The following is a 15,847-nucleotide window of genomic DNA, read 5'->3' on the forward strand; positions in this document are numbered from 1 at the left end:
AGATGGCAATTTGAGGTACTTAGAAGTATATTGGCTTCTCCACAGCAGCATAACATGAGCTTAATTACCCTGACCATTTCTTCGGGAATGAGTCCTTCAAAGTGTTGTCAGCATATATTTATAATGATATTTTAACCACAATTTTCCAATATTATATCCTCTGCAGCTGTTACGAAATATTTTTTAATTTCATATCGTTTGTCTGAGTGACATATTTATTATTTACCTGCTTTACATATATATATATATTTATACATACATACAATGAACTATATATTAAATAACTTATATATTCCTGAAATTATAATTTTGTCACTTTATTAAAATTAAATGAAACAGCGTATTGGGCTTTTCGTAGTGATGAAACATTTCATCTGATCATCATTTTTTCAAGATTGTGTGAATTGTGGTATACATATATAACAAATGAAAATTATAATACAAATTAAGTGTCAACAATAATATATCATTCATATATTTATAAAATTAATATTTATAGTTATAATATATTTTGAATCTACATGCACAGTCTTGCTAAAAATAATTGTGTTCACAGTTGGTATTTTAGCCAAAATCAAATTGCAGTCTCTTGTCGGCATGAAAGTCCTGTTCATCCTCAAAATTTTCATACAACCATATGCATAGATGATATTTGTTTCACGACAAAATGATACATACGAATGTATGTAAGCCACTGTATGGACTTTTTGTATGGTAATAATCACCTGGACCTAATTTACCATGAATTATCCGATGTTATTAGTGAGTGTTACAGTCAAGCCCTACAGCTATTTGCTTTCAGTGCTACTCAATTCCCTGAACAAATACATAGGTTGTTGATTTATAGATTGTTTAATGCTGTTCAATATAAATCTCTCCACTCTCAAGTGTCAATGCAGCCTTCCCACAACCCTATATAGCATGGATCCAATAAATCTAACCTATTTATTTTGTTTCAGAGAAGTATGTCACAGCCTCTAGCTTATGAAAAGCAATGAAGAGAAAATTATATTGGTTACATATGCCTGGTCCTACAGCGGGTTTCCCAGGCGCCTAATAAAAATGTGGCCATTACCTAAACATAAACATATAATGTATGAACTCTAGTGATAACCTGCTGGGATCCTTTGTATCATATCACTATACACACCGTTTGCATTTGTCTCTCATACATTTGTACTGAATGGCTATAGAAAAAAAATCAGAGATTTTCAACTGAATTAGGTTAATGTTGTAACATTTTATTCCTTCTGTCAGAACGAATTTAAAATTTGATATAGTTTTTTTTTAATTTTCCAAGTTCAGAACAAGTTCAAAAATCAAAATGTATATAGTGCAGAGCAATATATCAGGTACATGTAAATATTATTCCTGATGCTATTTATATATACATGTACACCATTCAAACTTTAATTTATATAGTGTTGATTTTATGTATTTCTGTATATTGCTGACCTTTCGTATGACCCAATACCGTACGTTACATACACAGTGAAATCTAATGTAATAAACCAAAATTTGTCCAGTGATATTTTGGCAGTTTATCAAGGAAGATACATATGCATGTACATCATATATATAAGCTTTGCATGTTGTCAGATATTTTTGTTTATAACATTTTTAAAATTATTTGAATTGACAAATAAAAATGTAGTTATCATTTTCACAAAAACACGATTTAATACATAAATATATCGTGATAAAGAAACAACCATTTCACTATAACTGTTGTTTTTACACAATAAAATGAATGAATTATAAAGAAAAGACTTGTGATCATTAGCATTGCACAATAATTAATGTTTACACTTGTATAGGATAGAAATACAATACAGGTATGCACTAAAATATCATGTTTAGTGTATGTGGGTGGATAGATCAGGCCTTACGAGTGTCCAACACAGGTATGTCATAATTTGTGAATGGGTAGCCAACTTGTCATCACATCCTGTAGGTATATTATCCCATCCTAGTCTATGACAAATGGCCATGATATGCAAATTCTGATAACATTATATCACAATGCAACAACGTGGATATCAAGATATCAAAATAAAACATTGTTTATTATCAGAAAATTTTGAGAATGAACCAGAAAACAAAATTTGAAATATAAGGAAATTCTTTTCTTCTAATCCAGACATATGTGACTGAGTCACTCCACTCAATAACCTTTATTATTTTGGCAATATTTTTATTAAAAAGTCGAATGTTTTCAGCGTATCAAAATACGGTTTATAGGAAACACTTTAGTAAGAATGACATTATATATTCAAGAAAATGATAATCATAAAGGAAAGAGCGCAAGCTAATTTATTCTCATCGATTTTCCAGTGATAAACACTCTCGAAGCATGAAACTTGAAAGCTCTGCCGAACCGAATCTGCGGCAACAACAGTAGACCGTTGGCTTGCTTTCTGCTACCGAATAAAAACATGTTTACGTGAAAACTAATAAACGCAGATGAATACATACCCAAATCAGTGATATACAAACAGCAGATAAAACCCGCAAACAGCAAACTTTGGATTCCAACCTCATTTTGAACGTATATTTCTGCTACATTTCACATAAGAATCTAGTACCACTGTGTTACTTCCGCTTTAGTTTTCCTTTGTGACAGCAGAGGTCAACACCGTCGCTGTCTCGGAATGTCTCGGACTCTTACACCCAAAACAGAAAAAATATTGTACGACGAGAGAAACTCGAAAGAACACGTGTGTATTCTGTAAGGTAAGTTATGACAACTTTAATTAGATTAATAATTAGAACATAAAACACAGTTTTTTCATGCAACAGAGTTGCAGGAACGTTAAATGTGAGGTCATGATATGGATTGAAGTCATTTAGATGAAAAGACACTCAATGAAATTATATTTGGCAATTTGGCACTAGCTATTTGTAAACAAATCTTTCTAGCCACAGGGACTTGGGGAAATAGAATGTTGACAAACAGGTTTAGGCTATGAAGCAAATATTATATTTATGATAAACGTAATGACATAATAATACAGAACTAGATTAGGTCTCTAAAAAAGCGGTGAATATCAATGTCATTATCTGGTGCTGAATTATTGTATTTTTGTAGAGTACTAAATTGGAAACAGAAAAACATCTACAGACCCCTGTGCTTTATGCTAGTCTCCTATGATAACATAGAATGTAGCATAGAGTGACTAGTTTTGGAGTCCTTAAGGCAGACATTGAGAATAAACAAATAAGTGCAATGTGCATCACATAGTTTATCAACAACATTTAGTCCTCATTTTTACTAGCATGGTCAGTAAATGAGTTTACATTTACTCTACAAATGATAACCAAAGTCATGCAACTCCATAATGCCATCAAGCTTGAAATATACTGCTATGGTCAAAACTGTATTCAGTGGAGGGGTTCAGTGTTAAAAAAATATTTTGACTTTTGTATAGATCTACATTTTGGAAGGTCAATTGACATTACAAATGTTTTGCATATGATTATTATGTCTATCAATTTACAATTCTGAGTGAGTGAGGGCTTTATTCAGGTCTTTTTTAATACCGGTTTTGGGCAATTCCCCTCAGAAATCATGCCAGTGATTGATCAGGGTTTTTTTTATCCTGAGACTAATAGATATAGCTAGCCTTTAACTTTACTATGACATTTTTCTCTCGGGTACAGAGACAGTATTAAGTGGAGTAATGAGGATGCTTAAGGCACCCTGTTCTCAACAAGTCTCTTAAATGTTCACATCAATCAACAAGTTTCTGATATTTGTTCTTCTTCCTCTCATAACTGACATCTTGCATTGGTCTTGTCTCTGATGATTTGACCGCTAACCATCACCACCATCGTCACCAGCTTTTTGGTAGATCTTTTCCACAACACGATGTTTGGTCCTAAATGGCATGGCTGTCGTTTACCAATTTCACTTGAACTTCCTCAAGTTGGTGTACGTCTGCCAGGATTTTCAAGTCATATGCTATAGCAAGAATCCTTGCACTTCCTTTCTGTTTCAAACTGCCCTTGGTCTTCCATCATTTCCACATGACATTCGTGAACTTTGGTCACTGTTCACTTTTGCCCTGATGTCACACACAGTCTGCTGGTAATCTCCTGAAGGATAATATTTCCATGCACCACAGCAGCTTTATTAGATATTATTATGCCCCATAACTAAAGGATACTATCAGTTACATCATTGGTTTGGTTTGAACACGTCTCTGTTTTACCTGGATTGAATCAGAAAGTTATTATAGTAACATATAAATTGTATATATATATATGAAGCAGATGTGGACTGTGTTGATGTGCTTGGTGTCCTCTATTTGGGGACACAAAAGCGACCAAAAGAAATCTACTTTGCCCATTGCAACATTAGGGATCTTTATCTTTCTTTCTACCTCTAACTACCTTTTATTTCCTAGCGCCTTGCTTGGCAGTACCTCACTTTTGGCTTGAATGTTGAGCGTTCGCCCAGGTGAGGAAGATAAGGGGTTCTGTCCCCAGGTCGGGACATACCAAAGTCCTTAAAAATGGTAGTTCAGCGTTAAGGGGAATGGCAACAACTGGTTTACTTGTTGTCAGTATAACGTGACCTGGCGGAATGCTGTGCTTGGTGCCTTCGACATGGCATTTCAGTGAGATAGCACTATAAAGTCGGCATCATATCTGAGCTATCACAAGGAGGCAAGCACACTAACATACCCTGTCTCCTGCATACACACAAGCAAGCAGGCATATACTACACACATGGAGGCACGTCCTTAAATGACCTTAGCTTATAATAGGACGCTAAACAACATTTAATTGTAAACAGTATGCTAGTACCGTACTTAGTATAATTATGATATTTTGAGAGTCGTGACATTGGTCATTTAACTCTTTGCTTGACAAAGGAAACAGACGATTTGGAAAGCTCACAAATAAGTTATTTTCAATTTCTGCTTGTGTTCAAAACAATCTTGATTAGCCTTAATTATTCATACAAAACTGATGAATTTTATTCCAAATTATGATAATGGTTGTTACTATACCAGCAGACTTTTATATAAAACTGCTTTTAGTAAATTACAAGAGTATTTGTTTATAGGGGGTCGTGCTTGATCTAATCAATGTCATCCACTAGAACAGTGCTCCGTGTGATTGGAGAGATGAGATTGGGATCCTACTGCCAACGTCGACTATTTCATCAGATGACAAAAAAATACAGAGCGGGGACCGAGCGTAAAAAAAATCCACTGTCAGTTGCAGGCTTGCATGTTGACCCCCCTATTGACACTTCACCAGGGCCCGTTGATGTTGATGGGGTCAAAGGTCAGCAACAGCATATTCCAGTAATGGCAGAAGAGGTGATGCAACATCTCAAACCAAAAAATGAACAGGTAACAGTCATTTGGGCAGTATAAAGTTCTTTCCATTAACCATTTCACCACTGTAGACCATAATGGACTCATCCAACTCAATGCCAGGAAGAGTCTACTAAAGATGCATAGGGGTGAAAGGGTTAACACAAATAGCTAGACTTCATTTAACAATTCAAGTCCTAAATTAGCCCCCCCCCCCCCCCCCCCCCCCCCCCCCCCCCCCNACACTCAAATGTATAAAGTGTCGAAGGTGTTGAAAATCATAAACGTTTTTATGACACTTCTCTATTTCATAGGCATATCAAAACCAAATTAAAATCCTGTACTATTATTTAAAAGACATTAAAATATAATGAAAAATTAATACAATTGGTCTGAATACCCAACTCATATGTTTGGTTATTTTTGTAATTTCTTAAATAAGGGTCTGCTTTAAGTCCTTGTATCTATACTACAGTTCATTTTTTTTCTGATTTAAGGGTTAAATTCTGCCTTTTTTGCACATGTAGCTTTACATTGACATGACGTTTGGAGGCGGAGGCCACACCAGACAGATACTGGCTCACGCCCCACAGGCAAGAGTGATCTGTGTAGACCGCGATCCAACTGCCATCTCAATAGCTCAGGAGCTGGCCAACAGCTATAGGTAACATAATGTAGCATGTAGTCACAATAGTGGTCAATTGTAGGGTCATAATAGCTGCAGTGGTCAAGTGTCCGGTCACAATAGTTGAAGGTACAGTGGTCAAGTGTGGGGTCATATAGAAACTGCAGGTACAGTGGTCAAGTGTGGGGTCATCATTGCTGAAGGTACAGTGGTAAAGTGTGATGTCAAAATAGCTGCAGGCACAGTGGTCAAGTGTCTGGTCATAATAGCTGTAGGTACAGTGGTCAAGTTTCGGGTCATGACAGCTGTAGGTACAGTGGTCAAATGTGAGGTCATAATAACTGTAGATACAGTGGTCAAGTGTGAGGTCATAATAGCTGCAGTTACAGTGGTCAAGTGTGGGGTCATAATAGCTGCAGGTACAGTGGTCAAGTGTGGGGTCATAATAGCTGCAAGCACAATGGTCAAGTTGGGGTCAAGTCTGGGGTCACAATACCTGTGCAATATGACAAGTGAATATCAAATTTTTGTAATGTCTTAATTTTTGTTAAACCAATTATTATGGCATATTTTTTTATGAAGCAAATATGTATTCCTGCTGTATTATTAACATTTAGCTTTCTTTTCCTTGGTCAAGTCACACATCTATATATATATAGCCTCTCTACAGCTCTGGTCAGATCCTATTCTCAAACTACATGTGTATGAATATCTTATACAGTCCTGGTCAGATCCAGACCTGTCACACAAAGTTTTCGCTGATCCACACGCTCCTTCCTGAGCTGGGTGTGACCCCTGGGACAGTGGATGGTGTGCTGTTTGATCTTGGGGCGTCGTCCATGCAGTTTGACCAGAAAACGAGAGGCTTTTCCCTCAGTGCAGATGGACCACTCGACATGAGGATGGATCAAAGCAGGTCAGTAAATCACTTTGCGTATAGTAATACACGAACATTTTCTGAACAATTTTATGTTAAACACAGAACAGTCTTACGGGTAATATGAATTATAATGTCATTTACCCAGATAGTTAAAAGTCAAAAACATTAAGCTTTTACACTTACAGGATTCACCCACTGTACACTCATCACTAGACTGTACTGATAAACATGATTTTATTGAAATCAGAAATGTGATTGTAAATCTTGAACTGAGCCAACCAAGATATATCGCATCAAAGTATCATGAAACCGCACCAAAGGGAGATAACTATGTGTAATTCTCTTACTGACCTTGACTCCATACTGGGCAAACTGGATTCAGGTGTGTTGTTTACAGGATCAGTGCTTGCAACCAGGAGGCTACTTTTAAGGAAGGTTGAATCATTTAAGAAATATCAACAAAACAAAAACATTTCTTCATATCTCAAAAATATTTTCATCATCTCAAACTACAGAAACATTTAAACTCATAAATGGGACACAATCAAATCTTTGAGCTACTTACAACCAGCACGACTGGCTCACGGAAATCAAGTTCACCCTCTTTGATAGCGACAACAGATGAGCAAGGTTAGATAAATTGGTTTAAGTGTAATCCCATTCTGATCATGAGCAAGTGCGATCATCAGCCATTTACCATAGTCAAGGCTCTAACTTACACCTAATGTGCTTACATGTGCTGGAACACAACGACCAATCACTGCCTTGCTTTCAAATTATTAGAGAGTGCGTAGATGACCACCGACCAAAGGAAATTGGTAGGTTGTACCACAATAGTCCAGACATACGGTGATACCCACCGTAACTTCTTGTTTCTGTACACATTGCCACATCCTCGATTTCCAGGGGTTGCGCTCACTTTCGCTCTCAGCACTCCTGTAACATGTCATAGCAAAATTGAAGGCTCAGTGTTCAGCACCTTGTAGATGAGACGAGTAGCTAGTAGTTTGATCCTTTGATGTACACCAATAATCTCGCGGCCGCGTAACAGTAAAACTTACTGGCTTTGAAGTCGGGCGTCACTTCTCTGTAATCTTCAAAGAACAAGCATTAGCCTAATGATTGGTCAGGATTTTTTTTACCTGACACGAATCAAATAGCTAGTAGCCACGTGCCTTCAATTTTGCTATGAAATACTCCAGGGGTGCAGAGAGCGAAAGTGAGCGTAATACCTGGATATCGAGGATGACATGCCCAATACACATTACCTGTACTAAAGTGAGTTTAATAACTAGGTAGGGCATAGTCAATATAGTTGAGGATCAAACTCGCATCATAGTTTGCAACAGCATGGATAACAAGGGGAGATAATTCAATTGTAGCAAAATTGATTTGTAGTGAATCTCCTAGAACACATTATTGTCAGTGTACTGACCATTTCTGCCACAGTGACAACAGCGAGCCCTCAGCAGCTGACGTTGTGAACGGTTTTGACGAGCTGGAGCTCGGGCTGATCATCAAGAAATACAGCGGGGAGAAGAATGCCAGAAAGGTAGCCCATGCTATTGTGGAGGCCCGCTCTGCGTTCGGCAGAATCTCCCGCACACAACAGCTGGCTGACATCATCGCCAGTGCCTTTCCCGAGTAGGTACCAGAGTAGCCAAACACCATTGACATTATGTTTCCTGTTTCATGTCACAAGTCTTCTTGTACTTATTCCTGCGTAGGCCTATTTTTGTCTCGCCGCCACAATGTAGTGGAAGCGAGACTAAGGTTTTGTTTTTCTGGCGATGGTGGTAGCTTCAACATTTAGTTTTTTCGTTTAAGTTAGTTTCACTGAAAGTATAAGTGCTAGACCAACCAAACTTGCACCATAGATGCATCTTAGGTAGTACATCTCAACCCATGCATCAAATACTGGATGCGGCCTACCTTTCATGGTCCATTGACTTTGTCAGCATCTCCATCAACATTATGTTTTTTGCGTTTAAGTTAGATTCTCTGTATCTGTAAGTGCTAGACCAACCAAACTTGACACGTGCATTGATGGTCAAAGCGGGGCACAGGCGAGACATATCGATCCGAATGGCTTGTTCAGTAAAAGTAGTACAATGTATACATGTAGTACCACTTTGCAGGGTTAGACACTAACAATTTTCCTTACCTAGTCTAAAGGATTAGCTAGGAAATTAAACAACTAGTCCTTGGATGCTGTTGATTGTCCTTGCCTCAGTAAATGAAGAGAACGGATCGGTATCTGATAGCAAGAGGTGATGAAAAAATAACTAGGTAGTCCGCAGTATACTTGTCGTTCTTATTGTTTACTAGTTCAGGACAATCGGACTAGTGTTAGTGTCGAACCCCGACTTGTGGTTTGAATATTTTGCTTTTGATTTAACCTCTCTCAATAATTAAACAGTTTATATTATTAGAAGATAAGAACATGAATAATATACAGTATATTTGGTGTATTTTTTTACTGTAGTAAGAGATTTTGATATTTTGTATCATCATTTCATAGACAAGCATACAGTATTAACATACGGTTGTGTTTTGCAGACGTTTACAATACAGTCGAAAGGACAAGCTAAAACGTTTGTCCCATGTGGCTACACAGACATTCATGGCGCTCCGAATATTTGTCAACAACGAGATGAACGAGGTAAACAATGGCCTAGAAGTGGCGCACTATTATCTACGTCCAGGCGCATGTTGTGTGACCTTGACCTTTCACTCCCTGGAGGACCGCATCGTTAAACGACACTTCCACGACATAGATCTGGACTCTAAAGCTAACCTTAGTCTCCGTCAGATGCGACACAAGAAGGCTTCTACAGCTGAAATAGAGCAGATCCTACACAAACGATGGACACCGATTAGTAAAAAGATTGTCGCACCCTCATCCTCCGAGTGTGAAAGTAATCCACGTGCCCGGTCTGCCAAGCTGCGTGCGGCGGTCAAGAATGAAACTAACCAGTGATGAACAGATTTAATGAAACTTGGTCCATGTTTATCTCTTACAAAGACAAAGTTGAGCTAACTCTGTGCATAATTATTAATTATAATATAGCTTGAAATAGGGGCAAAGAAAGTGATTCACAAACAATTGAAAGAGTGTCAATATCATACATATACTGTAGTGTACCAGGAAATTTCCAGTCAAACTTTCACCCTGCACTCACAAATCAATTATTGCCCAGTGTAAATTCCGCCCCTTCACATTTAATTACTATGTATGTTACATTTGTATGCTGTTTACTTATATTCGCTGTAAAGATTAAGTCGCCTTCATTACGGCAGGTGAAAAGGATGAACAATTTAACTGCAGCGAAAATTCCCGGTATACAGCATTCCTTCTGCTAAAGCAGGTCAGTCAAGTACAATTGTTTTCTCTTTTCACGACATCTTAGAAATAATTCTCAACTCTACAGAGTAATATAGTACAAATGTAGGTTCTTACTGTAACACATCCTTTCCATTTTAATACATTTTGAAGAATACATGTGCATATTGTTCTGCGTCTGGGTTACTCGTGTCTTTTACAGGACTTCAACGATAAGCAGAAATATTCAATTTGAATATTGTTATTTCATTCAAATCTGGTACAGAAGTTTGTAGAAAAAACCTCTGTTGATCTTACAGTAAATTTTGATTAAAATTTGCATTATTGTCTAGATAGCATTTTTATGGCAATGTTTAATTCGCTCTCAAAAGGGGAACCGAAATTAAAATGGTGTAGCGGAACTGGACTGGGTCGATCATCGGCGACCAGATAGCTCAATTGGTAGAGCATCTATCTAGAGTTCAGAGAGTACCAGGTTCGAACCCTGGTCTGGCCATGCATTTTTCCTCCCCTTTTACAATGGTGCAGAAAGTTCTCTTTTACATAATATCAAAGATAACAATACCATCTTTTCATTTTATACAAAATAATTTTATTGCTGGATTTCCAATGAACATCATAATACATTATATCATGTATAAGTAAAGATTTTCTAACATTGAAATTTTCAATTCGTCTTTTAAAAAGAAAATAATTATTATTCATTATTCAATGTTATTGTTTATGATGTATACATGCGGTAGCATGCTCCCATTACACAAACCACAAAACAATCGTGCTCCCATAAAATATTAACCACAGAATAGGGTAAATTAGCATATTGTATCTATAATCTCAACGGTTCCCAAAACTGAAACTCAACAGCATAAATAAGATGGGGCCTGCTTGTTTATGCAAAACAACGGGTTTTTCGGTTTTTAAATGTAAGGTTTTCGTGTATAAATCCTTGCGGATCTGCAAATGTCTACGCAGGCATTTGCAAGGCTTTGCCTCAAATTACTAGGTCCGACCTTAATTTATAAACCGTTTGGATTGCGATAAACAAAGCGGTCATGATGTTGGTCTCAACATTATCAGGTCCGAAAAAGTGCAGAACAAAATATTCAAGAAAAACGTGTATACATGCATTTAAAATCACAACTGACGAAGGAGACAATTTTTGACCTTTTCAGGACACTCATGATCACTGGCAACAAATGGCCTGGCCAAGAAATTTCCACATTCCCGACCATCACACCCTCTAGGCCTTATTATTCAAGAAGGTTTGAACTTATCTTCAACAGCCCGATAATCTAGACATGATCATAATGACAAATTATCTATGTATTTTGTTTAAGAAATCCTCACCAAACCGATTTTCAAACATCGTGTATTACTCTTCATGTATACGCATCGCTACAACCACATTCTCCCCATTTCCTAATGACATTATGGGTATGATGTTTATTTTACACTTGTCATATTATTCTCCAAATAATTTTTCGCGATCACATCATTGACCTGCAAAATTGTGAAACATCAATGCTTCAAAAATATATATCCTGCTATAAGGCATCATATACATCAGGGCTTTGTACTGTGTCCTATATAGGAGGACAGGGAGGCATTTTTCACATTAACTGATAAGGAAAATTAATCATGATTTCAAGGAAAACTAACCATACTTCAAGGAAAATTAATCATGACTTTATTCAGACTACCTCTGTAACTTAAATATATAGATGAAATATAATAATATCTCAATAATAAGGGAAATACGTCCGGGGATACTGAAGTGTGTGAGGGGAACAGAGTGTTTTATTTCCTTCTCATGTGATCAATATACCAAGCGAATTAGACTAGCTGTTGTATAGATGAAATATAATAATATCTCAATAATAAGGGAAATACGTCCGGGGATACTGAAGTGTGTGAGGGGGACACAATGTTTTATTTCCCTCTCATGTGATCAATATACCAAGCCAATTAGACAAGCTGTTGTATAAATGAAATATGATATTATCTTTTAGATACACATTAAATGTGTCCAGTATACATGTTTTGTGTCAGGAAGCACAAAATCCAGTAGATATAGTTATACTGTTTACCGTGAAACTTTTGCCCTGTCAAAAATTTGTCCTTTACTGGTAGAATCCATTGTCACCCAGTGAAAATGTATGGAATGTTGTGTATTTATTTCCAATGTCGAAAGAGACAAAAGTTAAACTGCAGCGAAAATTTCCCGGTATACAGTTTACATTGTAGTAAGTGACACCGTTTCTGCAGCACTGAATGCATATGGAAATAAAAAGTCATTATTTATTATAAAACTAAAATACATAAAAAAATAATATTACATATTGAAAATTAACTGGTAATACTTAGTAATTTAAGATACATTGCATCATCAATACATACATGTACTTTGCTTCATCAAATGCATCACATTTCGCATGGGAACCCTAGACTACACCAATCCCCAAATTCATGTTATTCAAATCACATTAAATCCCCATTGTACATTTATCTGTAAGTGCGGGCTGCAGTGGCCAAGTGGTTGAATCGTTAATCTGTTTATTGAAGCTACTTTTTTCTGAAACCTCTCTATTCTGAAAAGTAGGGCGTAGAATTGGTTTTAGAATGATTCACTTTAATCAAGTGCAAACCAATAAACTCTGATACAACAGTACCGACCAGCCCTACATCTGGTATACTACAAACAGAATCAAACTTAACATTCAACTTATAGAAAACAAACATAAAATTGTAAAAAATGTCTCAAATATTTTTCAAGATATACATGCATACATATCCATTGATATTTGGTCAATCTTACCATAAATTCACATATCAATTACGCTGTATTACAATCATACATGAATTGTGCATAATGACTAAAAAAATAGTATATATTGTGTAAATGGGGTTATGATTTAGTGACACCCTGACCTATCAAGTTGGTCAGGGTGACTCCAACACTACCAACTCAGATCACTATTTACCTTATTGGACGCTCAAAACTTAGCATTAATATAAAGCATAACAAAGTTTGTCATACTACTCTTGAGAGAAAACAAATGAATAAAACCAATTCTGAAATACCAATTTCCGGAAGGAAAGTCACATGATTTGGTGATCACATGGTGCATTAAGAGGGGCATGTATACTTCTAGTAAAATCAATTAATAGTAAACCAAGGTTGTCGCAGTTTAAGATTGGTAAATCTTTATGAAAATGACTGAAATTTCACATCCTCTATGAAAAGGATATCTACTGACCAGTACTTGATTGTCCGATATGCTGTCAGAAACTACACACCAGGGGCCTGTTCGTTTATGCAGAACAACAGGTTTGTCCGTTTTTAAATGTAACAATTTCGGGTATAAATCCTGGCGGACCTACAAATATTTATGCAGGCCTTGCAAGGCTTTATCAAGGCTCGCCTGAAAGCAGCATCAGATTACTAGGCCCGACCTTATTTAATAAACGAACAACTGTGGTCGGACCAGTTTAACCGTTTAAACGAAACGGCCCTGTGTTATCGCTGTTTACCGTAAGTACATATACCCCCTCTATCACGTGACATACATATCTAAAACACGGTCGAATATGGAGAGAAAAAGTATTTTGAAAACGACATTCTCCTCTTAAACTACAAAAGTTTCTCCTCTACAGAATAATTTGAGACTTACCTTTTTCCATAATCGTGTAAACTTGATTAGAATTATAGACCTCTTCTGATGGAATTTTTGATGTGTCATCTCACAACATTATCATAGATACACCAGGAATCAACATTCACTTCTCTTTACAGAAAATAAAACAGTTATGGAACACAATGAAACCTGACTTCACACAATTTAAGGATCCTGTCCCCTGCTACAAGAAAACAAGAAGAATTCATCCACACAATACAATACATCTCCAGCACACAGGCAGGCATACACACATAGGGAGATATTAGCCAGGTGGCATATGTCTAGTAGTTAGCGCCTGATAAGGCAGCTCCTGCGAATTCCTCAAAACTGTATTGATTAATGTATATGTTAATTGTATTAATTGTATATCTATGTCCTGTAAAGCGCTTCAGAGTAGCTTATTCTAGCTAGATAGGGGGCTATATCAAATGTTGTATATAATATTATTATTATAAATTCCACAGAGATTAGTTTTCCTTATATATACAGTTACTTCCCATTAATTTGTTTTGGACATATTCTGTAGTGTGATAGGGCCATGGTATACTACCATTAATAAGATAGCTCATTTGGTTAGAGCCAACTTATAATGGCTCAGAGGCCCAGGGTTCAAATCCTGGTCTGACCCTGCTGATACTTTAAAATGGAAACATTGTTGTTGATTTTTCTTTTGTTTATTTCATCTTGTTATTTTTTCATGAAAGTAATGCAAGTATGATTTTCTTTTCATAAATAATTAACAAATCTATAGTTATGCCATTGAAAAAAAGTTTCCAATTCAAAGTTTAAAAAAATTGCAGTGGTACAGGGATCCTTAACTCATTCACCCCTGGAATTTCATAATGAACTATTCCAACCTTGGTATTGGAAGAGTTCAAATGTGTCTTCAGGAGTGAATGAGTTAATAGGGACTGGATATCCAGATTATTTGTTGAGATAGTACAGTACATCGAAAAAAGCCAGAATTCAAAACAGACAAATCTGTCCATAAGATTGACGTTAGCTGTTAATAAGCCGTTAAACCCTATATACACATTTAACTAGCTATAAAATCACGTCTGATATTGAAGGATGTCCTTTAAGTATTGCATCAATAAAGTGAAGTTTCATTATACACGCATATATAATGTTCAAATTGATAAAATATGACAGACTGTTAAACCTCTCTCATCAGATCTGAAACCCACAGCAGTAGTATTCAAAAATAATCATTTTACCAAAATACTAAAAAAAAAGTTTATTCGAAATGAACAAATATTAATATTAACCCATACATCCCAGGCATACAAATAAATCATGATAGGACTTCCTTTGAAGAGTGGGAACTCATTTACCTGCACATCATTATACCGTAAAATTTCCTTTTCTGAACAAAAGGTGTTATTACCTAAATATTGAAAACTATTGTAATGGGGAGGAAAAAATAACATTTTTTTTCAAACAAGGGTGAATTCACAAGGTCACTACTGCACCTGCAGGGCTGTATCCACTGTACTGTATATTCAACATACTTTCCAACTCTGCCTATTTTGGAGGGAGACTCCCAATTTCGGACCCTAAAATTGAATATTTTTGACCAGTGAGTTTGCTTAACTATTTCCATTTTTCAAGATCTGATGATTTCATCTGAAACAGCTCAAAAGATGTCATTAAAAAGTGTTATTTTTTCCCTAGGGTGTACATACCAGTATACACATTCATGTTTCTAGTTCTCATAATGTGTAATCTCACCCATGAAAAAGTTGGCAAGCATGAGTCAATAAGTTTTATAAGGACATTACCAGGTAGTAATATAAACTAACAAGTTTTCTGTTTTCGCATATAAAAATCTGAGGGTGTATATATAATTCAGTGTCATACCGAGGTTTGTGGAATCAACTAACAAGTTTCCCCCAAAAATTAAATATAGAGTTCTACCAAAGGGTGTAGAATTTCAGAATCACGGTTTGTTTGATATTACTTTAAAGTCCATCAAGGATTTTAGTCATTTTGGGC

The 15,847-nt window shown here is 36.3% G+C and overlaps 2 protein-coding genes across 2 annotated transcripts in view; one reads left to right on the plus strand and one right to left on the minus strand.

Moving 5' to 3' along the window:
* Nucleotides 1-2,635, minus strand: part of LOC110455233 (CD151 antigen-like) — a 47,333-nt gene extending 44,698 nt beyond the window's left edge. The window contains exon 1 of the mRNA XM_021505227.1: nucleotides 2,476-2,635. Coding sequence (XP_021360902.1) covers nucleotides 2,476-2,541 — 66 coding nt within the window. The 5' untranslated portion in view covers nucleotides 2,542-2,635. The remainder of the gene's footprint in view (nucleotides 1-2,475) is intronic.
* A 10-nt stretch (nucleotides 2,636-2,645) lies between these two features.
* On the plus strand, nucleotides 2,646-13,546 carry LOC110455232 (probable methyltransferase-like protein 15). Its single transcript, XM_021505226.1, has 6 exons — nucleotides 2,646-2,733; nucleotides 5,072-5,363; nucleotides 5,855-5,991; nucleotides 6,674-6,868; nucleotides 8,282-8,476; nucleotides 9,392-13,546. Exons 2-6 carry the CDS (start codon nucleotides 5,094-5,096, stop codon nucleotides 9,810-9,812), a joined length of 1,218 nt encoding a protein of 405 aa, XP_021360901.1. The 5' UTR covers nucleotides 2,646-2,733; nucleotides 5,072-5,093; the 3' UTR covers nucleotides 9,813-13,546.
* Nucleotides 13,547-15,847: the final 2,301 nt, after the last annotated feature.

This window comes from Mizuhopecten yessoensis, unplaced genomic scaffold (assembly GCF_002113885.1).
Source record: "Mizuhopecten yessoensis strain PY_sf001 unplaced genomic scaffold, ASM211388v2 scaffold8183, whole genome shotgun sequence".
In the NCBI taxonomy this organism is placed as follows: Eukaryota; Metazoa; Mollusca; class Bivalvia; order Pectinida; family Pectinidae; genus Mizuhopecten; species Mizuhopecten yessoensis.